At 56.5% G+C, this 18,914-nt stretch overlaps 6 protein-coding genes across 6 annotated transcripts; 3 read left to right on the top strand and 3 right to left on the bottom strand.

The window, feature by feature from the left end:
* Positions 1-1,056: 1,056 nt before the first annotated feature.
* VDAG_05040 (glucose oxidase) lies at positions 1,057-3,079 on the top strand (the record flags this gene model as incomplete). Its single annotated transcript, XM_009654776.1, has 4 exons — positions 1,057-1,258; positions 1,329-1,772; positions 1,832-3,000; positions 3,053-3,079. 4 exons carry the CDS (start codon positions 1,057-1,059, stop codon positions 3,077-3,079), a joined length of 1,842 nt encoding a protein of 613 aa, XP_009653071.1.
* Positions 3,080-3,531: 452 nt separating this feature from the next.
* Positions 3,532-5,408, top strand: VDAG_05039 (uncharacterized protein; the record flags this gene model as incomplete). Its single annotated transcript, XM_009654775.1, has 3 exons — positions 3,532-3,624; positions 3,747-4,858; positions 4,931-5,408. 3 exons carry the CDS (start codon positions 3,532-3,534, stop codon positions 5,406-5,408), a joined length of 1,683 nt encoding a protein of 560 aa, XP_009653070.1.
* A 363-nt stretch (positions 5,409-5,771) lies between these two features.
* VDAG_05038 (uncharacterized protein) lies at positions 5,772-7,452 on the bottom strand (the record flags this gene model as incomplete). Its single annotated transcript, XM_009654774.1, has 2 exons — positions 5,772-5,818; positions 5,928-7,452. The coding sequence occupies 2 exons, from the start codon at positions 7,450-7,452 to the stop codon at positions 5,772-5,774; spliced, it is 1,572 nt and encodes a 523-aa protein (XP_009653069.1).
* Positions 7,453-10,348: 2,896 nt separating this feature from the next.
* On the top strand, positions 10,349-12,591 carry VDAG_05037 (poly polymerase 2-A; the record flags this gene model as incomplete). The annotated part of the gene is made up of 2 exons (XM_009654773.1): positions 10,349-12,409; positions 12,466-12,591. The coding sequence occupies 2 exons, from the start codon at positions 10,349-10,351 to the stop codon at positions 12,589-12,591; spliced, it is 2,187 nt and encodes a 728-aa protein (XP_009653068.1).
* A 723-nt stretch (positions 12,592-13,314) lies between these two features.
* VDAG_05036 (cell wall glycosyl hydrolase YteR) lies at positions 13,315-14,545 on the bottom strand (the record flags this gene model as incomplete). Its single annotated transcript, XM_009654772.1, has 2 exons — positions 13,315-13,413; positions 13,478-14,545. The coding sequence occupies 2 exons, from the start codon at positions 14,543-14,545 to the stop codon at positions 13,315-13,317; spliced, it is 1,167 nt and encodes a 388-aa protein (XP_009653067.1).
* Positions 14,546-16,954: 2,409 nt separating this feature from the next.
* VDAG_05035 (uncharacterized protein) lies at positions 16,955-18,745 on the bottom strand. Its single transcript, XM_009654771.1, has one exon. The coding sequence runs from the start codon at positions 18,608-18,610 to the stop codon at positions 17,204-17,206; it is 1,407 nt and encodes a 468-aa protein (XP_009653066.1). The 5' UTR covers positions 18,611-18,745; the 3' UTR covers positions 16,955-17,203.
* Between the last annotated feature and the right edge of the window lie 169 nt (positions 18,746-18,914).

Genomic DNA, 18,914 nt, shown 5'->3' with positions numbered 1-18,914 from the left:
GACCTCTCAACGATTTTCATAGTGCGACTTGTAGTCTGTAAAGTGTTTTGCAAAAGAAGTGGTAGAGACGATTGCAGATCTGTGAATTCGGCGTATATTTCTTCAGGTGTACAGAACACATGTGCAGCTTAGGGTTACGTTCTCGCCTGCGTCCTTCTAGAGGCTGCAAACCTGATCTCGCGATATTTTACTCGTTGAAACTCTAAAGTGTAGTCAAAACCCTCAATCACTTCAAGTACTCAATGTGTATGCCTTCTCGATTGATAGAGAGCGCCCCTCGTCCAACCTGGCTGAGCAACCAAGCTCTTGAGAACAAGTCCGAGTCCTCCCTCGAACCGACTCGTGACCAAGTTAACACCGCAAGAAGATCATTGCCCCAAAAAGCTCAATACACTATAGCAAACATGCTGTCAAAACCCCAGTTCTGTCGTTGCAACACTGGATCTCGGAGCCCAAGCCTCCACGCCCTTAATCTGGATGAATGCAAAACGCACACCTCCAATGCAACAGCTTGGCAAAACTCCCCGTCGACCTCTTTGGGACAATATCATTTACCCCACATGATCACCAAGGGGGAGCCCTAGCCGCTCAGAGGTTTCCTCCTCAACATCGGGAAGACACACCCCGCTTTCGGGCACTTTCTCGCTCGCCCCGCCCTCGGGACTTATGGTCTGACAGCGGAGTTTATTTCCCATGTGCCGGATTAAACCCCCGCTCGTAGCGGTGCTTTATGACTCTGGCCGGCTGTTCTCATGATGGCACATTCATATCAGATCGTCTGGTTGGGCCAATGATAGGAATGCTCTGACATTGAATTGAATATGGGAAACGGGTGAAGGGCCAACGTGCACCTGAACCGGCCTGCCGCTGAGGAATGACATGTTGAGTGGCAAAGACGACTTCGTCTCGAGAATAAGTGATAAACGCTCAGGCAGGCATATAAAACGGTATGAAATGGTCGTTGAAGAGTCGACCCCAGCCCTGCCTTGACCTGCCAGCAGTCCCTTCGATTTCCAGCATAAGCCCCCTTTCCTGATCTGAAGCACCTACCTGAAAATGCCCTCCATCAAGGCGGTCATCCTCGCCTGCCTGGCCGCGGCCTCGCAACTGGCCTCATCATGGCCGACAGCAAGCATGGACGGCATCAACATCCTGTCGCGCCAGAACCAGGTCCAGAATGAGTACGACTACATCATCGTCGGCGGCGGCACGTCAGGCCTGACTGTCGGCAATCGCCTGACTGAGAATAACAGTGGCGGTGCGTTGCCTCTATTACCGTGGCCTGTTTTTTCACTGTAAAATTCGTTGTACTGAGACTTTGATTATAGTCTCTGTCCTCGTTGTCGAGTATGGCTACTATGACAACCAGTCGGGGATGAACCCCCGCCGTATGTTCAACCTCACGTCCCGGCCGCAGCAGAACCTGAACGGCCGGTCGTTTTCCGTGGGTATTGGCTGCGTCGTGGGCGGCAGTTCCAACGTCAACGGACAAGTATTCCTGCGCGGGACGTCCGAAGAGTACAACGCCTGGGCCGAGCTTGGTGGACCAGGCTCGACCTGGAACTGGGAGGGCTTGCTGCCGTATTTCAGAAAGGTAAGAAACACAGCAGAGGAAGGACAAAGAAATGCTGACGCAATGCAGGGCATCACCCTTACTGGTCCTAACCCGCAGCACGCGCAAGAGTTCAACATCAAGTGGGACATGCAGTACTGGGGCACAACCTCCAAGATTTACGCAACCTTTGGTCGCGATGCTCCGACACAGCTCATGAGTAAGTGACAGTTGGTCTCAGCGCCCAAGGCCATACCTTTGCTGACATGCGTGCTTCAGAGGTCCTCTACAATGCCATGGCTGCCATGCCGGGCATGACCGTCCCCGTCGACAGCGGCGCCGGGCAGGCGGGCCTCTACTGGTATCCCATGTCCATGGATCCTACCAACTTTCAGCGATCGTACTCCCGCACAGGTCACTGGCACGGTATCAGCAGGCCCAACTACCAGATGGTTGTCGGTGCCAAGGTCAACCGCATCCTCTGGGGCGCTGACAACACGGCGACGGGGATCCAGTTTGTCAGCCGCAACCAAACGGGCGGACCGGCGACGCAGGTGCGCGCGCGCCGTGAGGTCCTGCTGGCGGCCGGTACGGTGCACACACCGCAGGTGCTGATGCTCAGCGGCGTCGGACCCCAGGCATTGCTCCAGCAGGCCCGGATTCCCGTGCGCGTTGACCTGCCAGGCGTTGGCAGCAACTTCCAGGACCACAGCTACATTCCCAGCATCGCGTATCAGTGGGGCACGACGCCCGGAGGCGGCGGCGGATTCCCGGGGTTCCCGACGCAGGGCGGTGCGCCGGCGCTCGCGGCCATGATCGGTCTGCCGGTGGTCAGTCCGCAGCGGTACCAGCAGCTCGCAACGCGATACGAGAGCCAGAACCCCACGAGCCACCTGCCGTCAAGCTACACGGCGGAGCAGATTGCAGGGTACCGGAAGCAGCAGGAGATTTACGCGCGACTGATGCGTTCGACCAACGTTGTGTTCCTTGAGATGATGATGTTCGGACCTGGCGGCAGTGTACAGAACCTGCACCCGCACTCGCGCGGGACAATCCTCATCAACCCATCCAACCCAGAGGGAGACATGATCATCGACTACCGGGCGGCGACCAACGACGTGGACCTCGAGGTCATGATCGAGACAATCAAGTTCATGCGGCGGTACATGACGACGGGCCAGCTGGCTCAGTACAACGCCAGAGAGACGTCGCCGGGCACGGGGGTCAGCAGCGACCAGCAGCTGATCCAGTGGGCCAGGGGCCAGGTCATCCCGTCGGTGTATCACCCGGTGGGTACGTGCTCGAAGCAGCCGAGGGAGCACGGCGGTGTCGTCGACGAGAACCTCAGGGTGCACGGCACAAAGAACCTGAGGGTGATTGATGGGTCCATCATGCCGACGATTGTGGGCGCGACGACATCGATGGCCGTGTATGCCATTGCTGAGAAGGTGAGCCCATGTTGCTTTGGTAGGCGGGAAACAAGAGACTAACTTTCGACAGGCCGCCGATTTGATCAAGACGACCTGAGGGAGCCGAGGAACGCCCACACTTGCCAGCTAATTAGTCAGGCCATGTCTGATGACCGAGGGCTGTGGGACGATGGCTGGTGTTGGTAAGGTACAGAGGTTGATCGATGCGAGGGTATGGAATGTGGACGTTGACAGCTTTGAGTTGGAATGGTCGGAAACGGCAGGTGGGGTTGAATTGTTGGCGTCGGCAGGTACCTTGGTTCGGCAGTCGTTCCTGCATGACAGGGCTTACCTAAGGCGCCTGCCACCTGGAAAGGCAGCGGCCGACAGCAAACACCCTTTTGTGGCCTCACAGGCAAGCGCCATGACGTGCGTGACGTGACATTGCAGGCACCGACGCGCTTCTTACCCTCGTGATCGTGAGCTTGCTCCTTCTCCCTCGAGTTCACCCATTCCCACTCGCCCGCCCCTGCCGCTTTAATTCATCACCACATTCCGTTCGCTACGATCATGAGGCCTTTTCTGGTCACTGCCTTGACAGTCATCTCCGCCACAGCACCATTGGCAGCAGCTTTCATCTCCGGCACTGAGCATGTTTCCTTGGTACGTCTCATGACTTCTAGGCCTCACTCGGGCTTCGAGAGAGCCATGGCCCAAGTTGGGATCCGGGGCACCCGAGCTCGCCACCTCCACCAACCAGTCCCTTGACTGATCAAGACATCTAGACATCTCAACCTCGCATCACCCTCAAGGAGGATGCTGTACTTGGGCCCTTCAACCTGTCTGTTCCAGTAGACCACTTCCACAATGAGACCCGCTATGAACCGCACTCCAATGACACGTTCCCTCTGAGATACTGGATCAACAAGAAACACTACCGTCCTGGTGGCCCCGTCTTCTTGCTCGCTTCTGGGGAGATGACCGGTGAAGACCGCCTAGACTACCTTGACCATGGCATCATAGCAATGTTCGCCAAGGCCACCCACGGCCTGGGCCTCGTCCTCGAGCACCGCTACTATGGCACGTCCTTCCCTGTCGCCAATGTCTCCATCCCCAACCTGCGTTTCCTCTCCACCGAGCAGGCCCTTGCCGACACGGCCTTCTTTGCCGAGCATGTGACCTTCCCTGACCTGGAGCACGAGGAGCTCGGCCCGACAGACGTCCCGTGGATCGCCTTCGGCGGCTCCTACGCCGGCGCCTTCGCAGCCTTCCTGCGCAAGCTCTACCCAGATGTTTTCTGGGGCGCCATCTCGAGCTCAGGCGTGACCCAGGCCATCGTTGACTACTGGGAGTACTACGAAGCGGCGAGGCGCTACGCCCCCGCCGACTGCGCCGACGTGACGGCCACGCTGATCGAGATTGTCGACAATATCCTGACGCTCCGCGGCCCCGCCACCGAGACGGACCGCCGCGCCTTGAAGAGCGCCTTTGGCCTTGAGGCGTTGACGCACGACGACGACTTTGCGAGCGTCCTCTCCTCCGGCATCAGCCAGCTGCAGGGACAGAACTGGGACCCGGCCCTCGACCGCTCGTCTTTCGGGCTCTACTGTGGCAGTCTGCGCAGTGACGACCTCCTCTTCGCAAGCACGCGCCACCTTGAGGGCACGGCCCGGCGCTTGCTTCACGCTGGCGGTGTGTCGGATGATGAGTCGCAGAGCGCTGCGGGGCTGACCGTCAAGCTGCTCAACTTTATCGGCTACGTTAGGCAAGATGTCAAGAGTGCCTGCCCCGACGGGCATGTCAAAAAGTGCTTCGCTGTCCGGGGCAACGAGCGCTGGCAGAGGACCGACCTCGATCAGGGGATGGAGCGCAGCTGGTTCTGGCAGGTCTGCACCGAGTACGTCACCCATCTTCTTTTTGCACTTTTCCTGCATTTACGTTCTTTGCTTGCTGACATGCTCCAACGCAGATGGGGTTACTTCCAGACCGGCTCTGGTGTCCCCACAGACCAGAAGCCCCTCGTCTCCCGCCTCATAGACCTCAACTACACCTCCCTCCCCTGCCGCGAGGCCTTTAACATCACGACCCTCCCAGACGTACACCGCATCAACAGGCACGGCGGCTTCGGCTTCTCCTACCCGCGCGTCGCCATCGTCGACGGAGAAGCCGATCCCTGGCGCGCGGCAACGCCGCACCGCATCGGCCTCCCCGAGCGCGAGAGCACCACCGAGGAGCCCTTTCTCCTCATGGGCGGCGGCGCGGTGCACCACTGGGACGAGAATGGCGTCTCGGGCAAGGATGCGCGAGAGGGCTATGGAGAGAGCCTGCCGCCGAGCGAGGTGCGGAGGGTGCAGAAGGCGGAGCTCGCGTTTGTCAAGGCCTGGGTCGATGCGTGGTCTGAGGCCAAGGCTGCCAAGGAGGACGAGTCTTTATCGCTGGAGCTGTAGTTAGCAACATTGAATGGACTCGGCACGATGTATTACTCCTTATAGAAGAACGCCGTGACTGGCGTACATGTAGAAGAGCGTCTGTGAAACTCATGACAAAGCAATCCGCCAAGCGACATGTGCGGCCACCGCTCTCATTAGCAACTTCGAAACAGCACTTGGCCGCTGCGAGGTATCTCATTGAACGTGAATCATCTATAGCAGGTTGGCATGCTAAAGCATATTGGTAGGGCTGAACCCCGCGTCCCAGATCTCGTCCAGCGCCGCACCAAGCTCATAGCCATCGTAGCCATTCATCCAGTCATCCCACTCCTCGTTCGCGAAGAGCTCGTCTGTGAGAAAAGAAGAAGGGCACTGTCAGCTTCAGGCATCACCCATGTCATCATCCTCGTCCATCTCGTCCAAGGTCGCTAGAAGGAAAAGAGAACCAAAAGTCAGACACGACCAGATAAGTGACGCGCACGCTCGTAAAAAGAGTACTGCAGGGGGGGGGGGGGGGGGGGGGGGGCGGTCACATACGATCATCTTCGTCGTCCACGGCCGGATCATCGCTCGAGCTATCATCCAACGTATCGTCTAAACCTACACCGGAACGGCCCTCGACGACGACATCGGCTGCCATGTCCTGGATCCATTCGTCCCACTCATTGCCCTGGTAGGCGCGCTTCTGAATCGCGTTCGTCGTGCCCCCACGCGACAGGGACTTGAACGTCACGTTGTAAACGGCGCTGCGCTGAATGCTGCAACCGTTGCAGCGCCTGGCCGAACCGTCATGTGTTTGCAGCTTGAGGCCGTCGAAGAGGCGCATCCTGCCGAAGAACTGCCTCCAGAGGTTGCGCCGGCTGGGCACGTCGCTGGCCTCGACGCTGTTTCTCACGAGTGTGACCTTCCACAGCTCGACGCCCTTGAGCGTCGGCGCAAACTTGCGAATGACGTTGAGGAGCGATTCCTGGTCAATGGTGAGGATGCCAAAATCGATGCTTTCAAGACAAGGAAAGTCGACTGCCCGAGGCAAGCGCAAAATGTTAGGGGCGTTGGGCGTTGCGGGAAGCTGGGAAGTATCCGACTTGTCAGGGCTTGGATCGGCAAGCCATTTGAGGAGGTCGGTTGGTGTATCATTGCGGTGAAAGTTGAGACGCAAGTGTTTGAGGTTGGGCAGATGTGAGAGGAACACGCGGAAGAGGTAATCTGGGCATATTTCCATGTCGGGTTCCGAGCCATCGGCGCTGGCGTAGCGGGCCGGAGTGCTTGTATCCCAGTCATGGCGCTTTCTCACGACATCCAACGGCAGAAACATGGTCTCTATTCTCGAGAGCACGGGTAGCAGAGACGGCTTGAGGTACTTCGGAATGTTGAAGGCGGTCGCACGAAGACGGCCGTGATGGTGTCGAAGGACCTCAATAGTCGTCGGTGTGGCGCCTGAGCCGGCCAGAGCAGCCAAGATGATGGAGAAGACTTGGGAGGCATAGACGCTGACGACCTCATCATCATAGCCACTTCCACCTAGTAGGCTAACGCCGGTCTCCTTCCAGACAGTCGTCGCGCCGTAGCTCGCCCATTTCGCGCGCGAGCCGTCTCGGAACTGGCGCGCATCGGATGCGTAGTCCCGCATGCCTACCACGGTAGGTTGGAGGTTGCGGAAGGCCTCCGTCAGCATGAGCACGGCTTGCCCCGTCCAAAGAAACGTCCGTTGGTCATCGCAGCCCGCGGTGTAGAGTGTGGCTTTTGCTTGTGAATGCACTGGTGGGCCCTCCTTGTAGTAGTCCAGGCCGATGATGATGTGTTTGAGACAGTCACCAATCCGCGAGGTCGACATGTCGATGAGAGCCTGAAGACTGTGTTCGGTGAGCATGAACTGCTTCTTGCTGAAAAATTCTCTGCTGAAGGTTGTGAAAAGGGACCTCTCAATGGACCGACAGGTCAGGCGTAGGTTGCCATGTTCTACCGTGGTGAGGTGGTCTGTGATGCGAAGGAAGACCTCAAGTGGGACCTTGCCGAAAGAAGTGGCCCCAGAAGCCGACAGTTGTGGTGGTTGAGACGCCATTTTGATCACCGGATAGCTATCTTCTCTACCTGTCTAGGTCATTTGAGTAAAGTTGTTGATGAGGTTGGGTTGGTGGTGCTGTATTTCAAGGGGAGGAAGGAGGTTCACGTCGCTGAAGTATTCACAAAGGGACCTACCAAGCCTAGAGGCACCTACCTAGATTCCTAGACATAGTGGGGTGGAGGGTGTCAGTGGAGCTTACCTGTTAGGCTGCAAGCTGCACGCTACGCCCCTCCACCACAAGGTAAGGTAGGTACTGTGTACCTAGCAACCCAGGCAGCTTACTCTGTTCCCCCTTGGTACCTAGGTACTTACCCCTGATACTGATCATATGGGTGCACAGGCCTCGAATGGCCTGAAGCACTACTAGGTAGAGGAAGGCTATTTTCTCTGCCCTTGTAGGCTATTCGCTCTGCCCGACCAGGGTACATGCACGCTAGACAGGGGATAAGCCAGAAATATAGCTCTATTACCTAAATTAGCTAGGGCAACTATATACCTCTACTCGTCTCTTATACCTTTAAGTTACTAGTAAAGTAAGCGAGTTACTAAATAGGTAATAGTAGCCCTTAGTAGCCTAAGGTAGCTAGTATTAATCTTTTTATATTATTAGTTAGGATATTAGAAAGACTAGAATAAATAATAAATTAGCCTTAATTAGAGGTTATTTAGAACCCTCCTTATTACTTATTATAGTCTCTAGCTATAGTCGTAGAGAGGTATTATATATCTATAGTAAAGGAGATAATAGGAACCTTAGTAAAGGGCTTAGTAGCGAGCTCGGTAATAATTAGTAAGTCTATTAGTAAAGGAGGTATTAAAGAGGCTTCGTTTAATAATAAAATAAGGTATTAGCGATATCTAGAGGGCTTATAATAGGTATATTTAGTAGTATTACTATATTTTAGGGTATTAATAAATATAAAGCTTTAGGGGGCTATTTAAGTTACTTTATTAGCTAATTATAGCTAATCTTTAGCTTAGACTTTTGTAACAACCAAGGAAGCAGGGCGGCCGCGAATCGACGACCCCGCGATCAGGGAGCGCGATAAGATAAGAATCGGGCCCACCTGGCAAATCACGTGATGGCTCACTCAGACATAAAGGGTGAGTCGTCGGGCTCACCAAGGACGCCGCAGTGAGCCAGGGAATGGCTCACGGGATAACACACCGTGATCCTAACATCATGGATCACCAACAACTAACCAGTGAGCCATCCAACATGAGCTCACCACCTAACACAACAAGGACAGGATGGCAGGTATATAAGGACGGACATTCTGGACTTGTAGATACATTCTTTCTCACGACAGTGATCAATCTAAGTCTTACCTTGTATTCATTGTAACGAGTGCGCAACGCCTTACGACACCACATCGTCTCAGAGTCACAACCTAAGCTTCTGCAAACAGCAACCCCAACCCTCTGACAGTGTTCCCCCTTCGGAAGCTGCCAGGTCGTAACAACTTTATTAAGAGACTCTTTAAGAGACTTATATATATAGGAGATAAGTAAAGGTATATAATTACCCTAGCTAATTTAGGTAGTAGAGCTATATTTGGAACTTAACCCTTATCTAGCATGTAGTTACCCTGGTCGGGTAGAGCGAATAGCCTATAAGGGCAGAGAAAATAGCCGTCCTCTATTAGGTGGTTATTGGCCTGTGTACCTAATCGAGCATTACTTCCTTTGGCTCATTCAGCATGTCACTGCAATCATTAACCTTTTTTTGACCCTCTTCGGTGCCCTTTGCGCAATACTTTCGCCTAGGTACTATTTGACTTATCGAACATTGTCACCTCGCCCTGAACTGCAAGCGATAGGTGGGCGGCAGCCGACGCATTCAAGCGTCAATTGCCTGGCTGTGCTCAATTGATACCCATGGCGTCAATTGGCTTCAGCCAGCTTTGTACCACAAGACCTGGATTCGTACTTACATGATACCAGTCCAGGCAGCAGTGCCATGAACGTGGAGTCACGATAATTCTCTACCTCAGGGATTATTAGAGTCGTGCTGGCAAGACGGTCCATCACGTGTTCTCGTGTCGGTAGGTAGCTGAAGTATTGCCTCGCGTCGCGTCCAGGCACCAGCGCGGTTGGACCCATAAGGGGCGACTGGTGCCTGCCCGACCTGAGCCAAGCGACCATGGAAAGCGAAGCTCAAGATAAAGATGGTGCTCCTTCAGCACTTCCTTGGTACGAGACGTAATGTTTAAATGGAGAGCATTCCCATCCGGACATCAATTGGGGATTCTTCCTCCCAGAGGCTTTGAAACGTCTGATAGCGACCAGGCCACTCTCGCTACCAGCATTGCTACCTGTTACCACTTACATTCCGTCTCGCAGCTACACCATCCCCAATTGACCTCTTGGTTTCGTCATAGCTCGCAGCCCAGTAGTAGTCATTACAGTCACACAACACGAAGCGAGAACTGCCAACCTACCCAGTATGTACCTTCCCGGGTCGCCCTCATCAAGTTCCCCCTGGCGCCTGGCGCGAACAAGAGCTCAGCCTCGACGCTAGAAATACAAGACGCCACCAATTCAACCACCCCACCACTCATCCCCCTTTTCGGCACCGAGCGACGTCGGCCCACCTCGCGATCCTGCTTCAGAGGTGACTAACCACAAAGGTACGGAAAGCACGGCATTGGAGCACCTTCGGCCAAGATACCTCTCCTTACAGCCTTGACGGGCGCTGCTTCCATCTCATCAGTGCGTCTCAACACAAATGCATGCCAACAGTTGTGCTGATCCATCCTCATCAACCTTGGCCCGGCACTCATTCGATCCTTTCATCATCACCAACGGTCCATTGACTCAAACGTCGCAGTTCAACAGTCATCTCATTCTATTCCAGGAGTAGCCGTTCGGTGCCACCTGACCCCAGCACAAGATGGGTCGCACTCGGTCATCAGCCGCCTCTGCAGCAGCTGCCAACAACCCAGCAGCAACAACATCGCCACTGGATGGGTGTGTGGTCGTTCTAGGCGGCTCCTTCCCGGGCCATACTCAGGCCGAGCTGTCTGGCGAAATCCGCTCGCTTGGTGCGACGGTAGCTACCACAGTCACCAAGAAGACCACGCACGTCATTGTCACGCAGGCCAACTACCAATCGAACGCCAAGGTCGGTCAGGCGCTTGCCCAGGAGGATTGCCTCGTCGTCAGTCTTGAGTGGGTGAACGAATCAAAGCGTCTCAATAGCAAGGCCCCAGAGGATCAATTCGCGCTCAAAGATGATGATGACTCTGATGCGGACCCTGCCCCTGCCGCAAAGGCAGCTTCAACTACGCCGCCACCCGCCAACCCAGCACCAGCACCTGCACCAGCCGCATCCAATGGCACCGCCAATGGCTCACGGAACGGCGGAGCCACTCGCAAACGGCCTATCGTCGCTGTCAAAAGTGATAGCGACGACGAGGACAAGAAAAAGGCTCCGGTGAAAAAACGGAAGGCCACCAATGCCAAGCCAGCGGACAAGAAGCCCGACGTCGTCGATCAGGTTGCCAAGTCGACGGACATGGTCGTTCCGCTGGATGAGGGGGTCAGTGATGTCTACAAAGTCTTTATCGACCCTAGCGGCATGATCTACGATGCCTCGCTGAACCAGTCCAACTCGAGCAACAACAACAACAAGTTCTACCGAATTCAGCTCCTCCAGGACGGCTCGTCTTTCAAGACGTGGACCCGATGGGGTCGCGTTGGTGAGTTTGGTCAGAGCGCCCTTCTCGGTTCCGGCGGGTTCGACGACGCCCTTCGCAACTTTGAGAAGAAGTTCAAGGACAAGAGCGGCCTGCGCTGGGCGGACCGTGCCGAGAACCCCAAGCCTGGCAAGTATGCATTTGTCGAGCGCAGCTATGCCCCCGACTCTGATGACGAGGACGACGCCGAAGACGACACCAAGGCTGCCGCTCCAACATCAGCTCAAGAGGAGGATACCGAGGAGCAAGTCAAGATCGAGTCGAAACTGGAGCCCGCCGTTCAGGACCTGATGGCATTGATCTTTAACAAGGCTCACTTTGCCGCTACCATGACAGAGCTGAACTACGACGCCAACAAACTGCCCCTCGGCAAGCTCAGCAAGACGACCATCTCTCGAGGATTTCAGTTCCTCAAGGATATGGCTGAGCTGATGGACGACAGCACGCTGGCGCAGTCCAAGTGGAACATGACGGCCCACGCCGCTACGGAATACCTCTCCAACACATTTTACTCCATCATTCCACACGACTTTGGCCGCAATCGTCCGCCGGTCATCGCCACGACCGCTCAACTCAAACGGGAAATTGACCTTCTCGAGAGTCTGTCGGACATGAAGGCTGCTGCCGACATTATGAAGATGGACCGCAAAAAGACCAGCGCGTCTGATATTCACCCTCTTGACAAGCAGTTCCAGGCTCTTGGCCTTGACGAGATGACGGCGCTCGCTCCCAAGAGTTCGGAGTTTGAGCAGCTCTCAAACTACCTGACCGAGACGCGGGGTGACACGCACTACATCAAGTACAAAAAGGTCGAGCAGATTTTCCGCATTGAGAGGCAGGGCGAGCTGGATCGTTTCAACAAGCTCAATCTTTCCAAGACTGGTTCAGACAGGCGCCTGTTGTGGCACGGTTCCCGGACGACGAACTTTGGCGGTATTCTTAGCCAGGGTCTACGCATCGCACCTCCCGAAGCACCCGTGACGGGCTACATGTTTGGCAAGGGAATCTACCTCGCGGACATGTCGTCCAAGTCGGCCAACTACTGCTGTCACCACCAGTCGGACAACACGGCCCTCCTGCTACTCTGCGAGGCCGAGCTCGGTGATCCGATGCAGAAGCTTACTGGCTCTAGCTATAACGCTGGCGATGACGCCAAGAAGCAGGGTCTCCTGTCTACCTGGGGTCAGGGAACCACAGGCCCGCTCAAGTGGAAGGATGCCGGCGAGGTTCACCCGTCTCTACAGGGAATCAAGATGGTAGGTCCAGATGTATTTCCCGACGCAGACCGAAGATGCTGACGCCCCTCTCCCAGCCCGATCTGAGCGTGAAGCCCGGCAAAACCAAAGTCGACAACGCTCACCTTCTCTACAACGAGTTCATCACGTACGACGTCTCGCAGGTCCGTCTTCGGTACTTGCTCCGCGTCAAGATTGGCTGAGCTTCAAGGCGTGGAGATTGATATGACGGAGATGTTTCCCGCGGCGTTCCAGGAGCTTTTGAAGGGCTGTCAGGGGTTTTCTTTTGTTCCCTGGCAGACTGTGGTTGCTACATATTCATGCTTGCGGTCCGGGGCGGAGCTTGCCCGGATGGATTTGGCAGTAAGGGGGCGAAGATCATAGACCGCATGATCACTGGAGTTTGCTTCTTTTACAACAAAAAAAGATACATGTCGTCTGATCGAATCTTTCTAGTCTCAAGAGATGGAATGGCGATACTTGCTGCATCATAACGAGACGCTTTTTGCCTCTTGTCTCAATTCACTGCGATACCGTCATTGACGGCCCTATGACCAAACTCCTCACAGAATACACGCACGCATTCGAACATGCCCTCAACACGGACAGGGTCTTGTCCAGGGTGACATCGATGCCGGGTCAAATGCAGCCGAGGCACAGCCAAGAGAAGGACACCCCGCAGGAGACCCTGATGAGAATCTACAGCACGGCACTACAGCACGACACTGAGGGCACCAATTTGAAGAAACCTGGGCAAGTTTTTCCACCACACTTCTATTGACACGCGTTTGTGTTTCTCTATAGTAACAAGGCCATTGTTCGTCAGGCCAGACGCGTGCAATCCCCCGCGGTCTGGGGCTCTAGATAAACTCTGCCCATTCGGGGGCACTGCCAGGCGCGCGCGCTGTAATTACAAATCCGCAAGTTTAGTTCTTCTTGTGGCGGAGCTCCCACTCGTAAGCGGCAAGCATGAAGGGGCCGACGCCACGGGTATCGTTGGGGACGACGGGAATGTCAGTGTAGTACTGGATTCGCGCGTTAGTACGGTCTGTCACGGATTCGCAGCTGAGATGGCGAGGGTGTTCCTACCTTGAAAGAGGCGTCGCTGTTGAGCGAGCCGACCTGGACGGTACCCTCAAAGTTGATGGTACCGTTGCAGTGGCGGGTGACAAAGTCATCAATGAGGTGCTTGTAGGCCCTGGACGCGGGCTCGAGGTAGGTCTTCTCGTCAATGAGGCCGAGACGCAGACCACGAAGCCAGCCAGCGGTGAACATGGCGGCGGAGGAAGCCTCAAAGTAGTTGCCCTCCTGGCCGGGGTAGGGCTCGTTCATTACGAGCCACCAGCCGTCAGAGTCGGGGTCCTGGGCGCGACGCAGACCATCGGAAAGGGTGACGAAGTACTTGACAAGGCGCTCGTAGCCGGGGTGCGCCTTGGGGAAGACCTGGATCGTCTCGAGCAGGGACAGGATGTACCAGCCGACGGCGCGGTTCCAAACAATGGGAGCGGCGCCCGTCACGGGGTCGGCCCATACAGCCTCCTTGCCCTCGTCGAAGCCGTGAACAAGCAGGTTGGTCTCGGGCACGCGCGTGGCTGCCTCGATCTTATCGTACTGGAGGATGATGTCGTCCCACGCGGTGGAGTTGTTGGGCTCGAAGACCTCGGTGTACTTGGCGTAGAAGCTGTCGGCCATGTAGATGCCGTCCAACCACATCTGGTTCTTATAAATGGGGGAGCGGTGCCAGAAACCACCAGTGGGCGTGCGGGGGTGGCGATCGAGCATGCCGCGGATGGTGGCGGCAGCCGTGGCGTACTTCTGCTCGCCGGTCCGCTCGTACCAGTAGATGAAGTTGAGACCGATACGGTAGTCGTCGAGCGAGTAGTGTTCCGGGCGGAAACCGACAATGGTGCCGTTCTCCAGAACAACCTTCTCGTCAATCTGGGCACGGTACCAAGAAAGGAGGGTCTCGTTGCCGTAGAGCTCGTAGGCGGCCTCGTAGCCATTGTAGACGACAGCACGGCCGTACCAGTAGGCCCTCTGGGTCTCCCTGTTGTTGCGGATCCACGAGTCGGCCATGGTCTCGAGGATGGGCTCGGCGACCTTGGAAACGGCCGCGGCGGTGGCGCCGACGGCGAAGAAGAGGGCGGACGTCTTCATCTTGAGAGGCTGAAGAAGAAAATGCTCGTCGCATAGAGAGAGAATCGACGATGAGGAAGGAAAGGCAGGCCATGGGGGGTCGCGTCGGCAAGCTTCACTTTATACACGCGTCGAGAAGCCCTTCAAGAAAATGCGGCGGTCCCCATGGCGTCTGACACATGCAATCCTTCTCCCAATTGCCCAATCAACTACGAGGTCATTTGGCAATGCGGACGAAATCACCGCCAGGGGTAGCGGTCGTGACTGCGTGCTGTCGACAACATCCTACTGCCTGTCAAGGTCCTGGGGCTAGAGCGATTCAGGCCACCTCGGATAGGGCAATGCAACGATATTGGCCACACAGAAGTCGGTTGGCGGAGAGGATACCGATCTTGGCTGTGGCCGAGACGTGGAAAATTAAGGTCCGGGACCAGATCAACGTTGAAGCGGTATCCGCTGCCGTATCTTGGCGAGAGACTTGGCGCGTGGAGGTCCGGGGTCTGCGATGAGGGGGATGGCTTGGAAACGGCCTGGGCGGGTCGTCGTCGCGGGGATCCACGAAAGAAAATGAGCTTCTTCTCAGTTGCCGGCTGGAGAGCTGGACGCTATTTAGCGGGCCGTTTGCCTGGGTGGCAGGGTGGTCAGGACAAGACTTGCAGCCCATCGCCAGTGGTGCCCCCCGCAAGCTTGGCCTCGCCCAGCATGCCCAGCACGACCAGAGCAAAGCGCTGGCGGCTGCGGCTACACAGTGAAGCCGTATACACGTGTTCAGACAGAGGCATCACTATATCTGGCCAAGAAGCTTGGTGTTGACGGACATTCATTTCTCCCGCAGCTGTGAATTTCCGGTCGTCCCGCCGCGTCGGCAGGCGTCCGAATCAAGGAAAATGCAGCAGGCAGGCAAGGAGGGGCGCAATATATCCAGGCTCGACCTGTCTTGCGATGGGCTTGGCCTCGACTACCAGGCATCGTGGTTGTCGGTTCGGCCTTTTCCGACTCGGGTCGAGATACGGCTGAAAGCGAGGAGACGTGTTGTTTGCCGAAAGATGCAGTCCCGTTGATCCGGGTGTTCTGCTGACCCAAGCAGTGCAGGTGCGATCCCAGTCAACGAGTCAGCGACCAGGCATGGCGAATGAAGATGTGACGGCTGTTGGTGGTCATGCAGGTCAGTGAGCCGAGATACAGTTTGATCTAGATGAAGGCCGTTGGTGCTCCCCACATGGCCAACGGGGGCAGGAACCTTCTTCAATGCAACGAGCGGGTCTGTGACGCTCGTCGATGAACGTAGGCCAAGAGTCCAGAGATCGATTGCGATCAAGATGTTCGAATGAGGTAGGTATAGCGTCGTCATATTCCATTTTGTTTCTGGGCTTCCTCAACGGCGAGCCGCAGCCACTCCCGATATCTCACACGCCTAAGGCGAAGGGAGAGGCGGATATCCGAACAGAGGGTCATGGCGGGCCTTCGGAAACGGGTAACGGGTAACGGCGCGCGCAGGGCGTTGAAATAGTCTTGGCGCTAGAAAAGAAGATTTGGTGGCGGTACAGGGAGGAGGAGGACGAGGACGAGGCCGGGGAGCGAGGGGGTTCGTCCAGGATCGAGTTGGTTCTTGGATGCAGAGCAGTTGGTTCAGTGGGCGAGACGAGAGAGATCCAGGGGTCTGTGGTGCAGGAGGCGAGAGTAGCTGGGCGAACAGGCGAATACCTGTACGTGTACAGGGAAGGGCGGCGCGCTGTACAGTTGAGGTCAAGCGTGTGGGTTTGGTGGGATGCCCCTGCAGGAGTTTGTGGATCTCTCGGCTGTGAGGGGCAAGCACGCCTGTGGTGGCGCGACCTTCTTCGGGACGAACCTGCCCTCCCTGCCAGACGATGTTTTCCTCTTCCTCTCAAGGTGGCGGTGGCCTTCCTCGTTTCGATCCTGCCTGCGCCTACGACTGCACCTGCATTTTTACCTGCATACTCGCTTTTCTCTCTACCTAGGTACATCCGGGTCACCTCTTGCTCTGCTTTCATTTCCTCTGCATCTCACTGCAGCACCTGTCAGCAAGCGAGAGGCGTCATCTCCTTTACGAGTTTCAGAAGCCTCCCTCGTGGCGATTTGGTCGTGGTGCGGCTTAGATGGCCGGAAGCTGACGACATGGGAGCAAAATGTCCCGTGTGGCACTTGAGGACGTAGGGATCATCTTCCCTTGTGTCTCTCTACTCGACACCCAACAACGTCCGAATTGTTAGTCCAAGTCGGATAGGAAGACAGAAACTGACAAGTGTGTTGGGCAAGCGCCGCGAATCGAATCGCCCATAGGTCAAGCTCCTCGATGTTACTGGCAACAAGGCTGTCAGCACCAGCACAGTCGAATCACTCACTGTTGGGCTTCCTGTTCAAGATTCCAAGCGGATTCAAGTCACGTGCACAACGGGGAAGAAGAAGAAATAATTTCAAAACGATTCATTGTACTACCTAAGCAACAATCACGCCCGCAAGCCTTTGAAGCGTATCCCAGTGGATTGCTTCTCTTGATTACCAGGCCCGGCACAGTTGAAACCCCGAATCCATCATCCGAGCGGTCGAGTTCCTAGGAGAGCCCGAAGGCTGGAGATGCGAGAGAAGAGAAAGGGGTAAAGAGCAGAGAGGTGGAAAAGTGTCACCATTCTGCTGCCATCGTCGACATGCGACCACCTCTTACAGGAAGAGAGCGGCGGCAGCGAAGGCGATGACGCCGAAGCTGGCGATGGCCTTCTCGGCACCGGCAACGACAACGTGGTCACCCTCGGGGTAGACGTTGCCGGTGGGGGTGACGGGCTTGGCGGGGTTGACAGGAGTGACGGGCTTAGCGGGCTGCTGGGGCTGGCCGGGGTGCTGGGGCTGGCCGGGGTACTGAGGCTGGGCAGGGTACTCGGCGGTGTGCTTGTTGTTCCAGGTCTTCTCGTCCTCGGGAGTCCAAGGCTTGACGGGAGCAGGCTTGCAGTCGTGGCACTCCTCCTCGGCCTTGCAGTCCTTGCCCTGGCAGTAGACCTTGGTGTTGTGGCACTCATCGCCGTGGCAGGTCTCGTGGCCGCACTCGTCACCGTGGCAGACGTAGTTCTTCTTGCACTCATCGCCGTGGCACTTCTCCTCCTCGCAGTGGTCGCCGTAGCAGATGACCTTCTTGCTCCAGTAGTCACCCTCAGAGTGGCGGTCGGTCTCGTACTTGCAAGAGTCGCCGGTGCAGCAGACCTTCTTGTGGCAGTCATCACCGTAGCACTCCTCGGCGCGGCAGCGGTCATCGTGGCAGACGACGCGCTTGTTGCACCAGTCACCGAAGCAGGGGTAGTCGAAGGTGCACCAGCCGCCGAAGCAGACAATCTTCTTGAAGCAGTCATCGCCGTAGCAGTGAGCGTCAGGGCCGGGAGTGGGGAGGGGCTTGGGGCAGTAAGGTCCCTGGCAGGGGCCGCAGGTGGGGCAGATAGTACGGGTGATGGTCTGAGTGGCGGTGACAACGGAGCCGGCGGAGCCAGTGAAGGTGGTGGTGACGGTGTCGGTGACAGTGGTGGTGCCGGTGACGGTGACAGTGCCCTGACCGGGGACGGGCTCGACGAGGACGTAGACAGTGAGAAGGATGCTCAGGGGCAGCTGGCGCTTGGCGACGCCGCCACCGATGGAGCCACCGCAGGACTGAAGGGCGTTGCCGGGGCACTCGATGTTGCAAGAGCCGGGGGCAACGGACTCGGCAGTGCCGAGGTCCTCACCGCAGTAGCAGTCGCGGCCGTTGGTACCGGCGAACTTGGTGCCAGTGGGGCAAGAGGCAATGCAGAGCTCGTTGGTCATGGCGCCGGAGGACTCGCCGAGGACGAAGCCGGGGAAGCCGCCGTCAGAGCCAACGCAGCCGAGGAGAGAGTAGCCGCCGATGGTGCCGGGGTTGGCGGGGGCACCCGAAGGGCCGGGAGCCGCCGAGGAGGCGACGGAGGAGGGGCCGGGAAGGTCAGAGCTGACAGACTGGCCAGGAGCCTGGCGCTGGTAGACGGGCTGACGAGCAGCGGCCTTGAAGTGGCTGGAAGCCATGGCGGTGGAAGCACCGAGGCCGAAGGCCAGAGCAATGTTGCAGCGCATTGTTGCGGTAGGTTGTTGATGAACGAGTGACTGTTGCTAAAAGAGCGACTGAAAGAGAGAAGAAAACCCCGAAGAGTGTTGAGCGGTGCTCGAGGCTGTTGAGATGTCGAGTTGAGAGTGTGTGAGGATGAGGATAAGAAAAAGTTTGTTTGAACGAGGGCAGTCGAATGTTATCTTATACTTTCAACACGCCATAGTCTCAACGCGCTCGACTATGGCTTGTCTGGCTGTCTGGGTTGCTTGATTTGCAGAGCGATTCCCCCATGGATGCAGATATAGATACGTTCCTATCTGTGGTCATGTG

Source organism: Verticillium dahliae, genomic scaffold, assembly GCF_000150675.1.
Source record: "Verticillium dahliae VdLs.17 supercont1.9 genomic scaffold, whole genome shotgun sequence".
Taxonomy (NCBI): Eukaryota; Fungi; Ascomycota; class Sordariomycetes; order Glomerellales; family Plectosphaerellaceae; genus Verticillium; species Verticillium dahliae.
The sequence above is the reverse complement of the archived record's forward strand: the minus strand, read 5'-3'. Positions and strand labels throughout refer to the sequence as shown.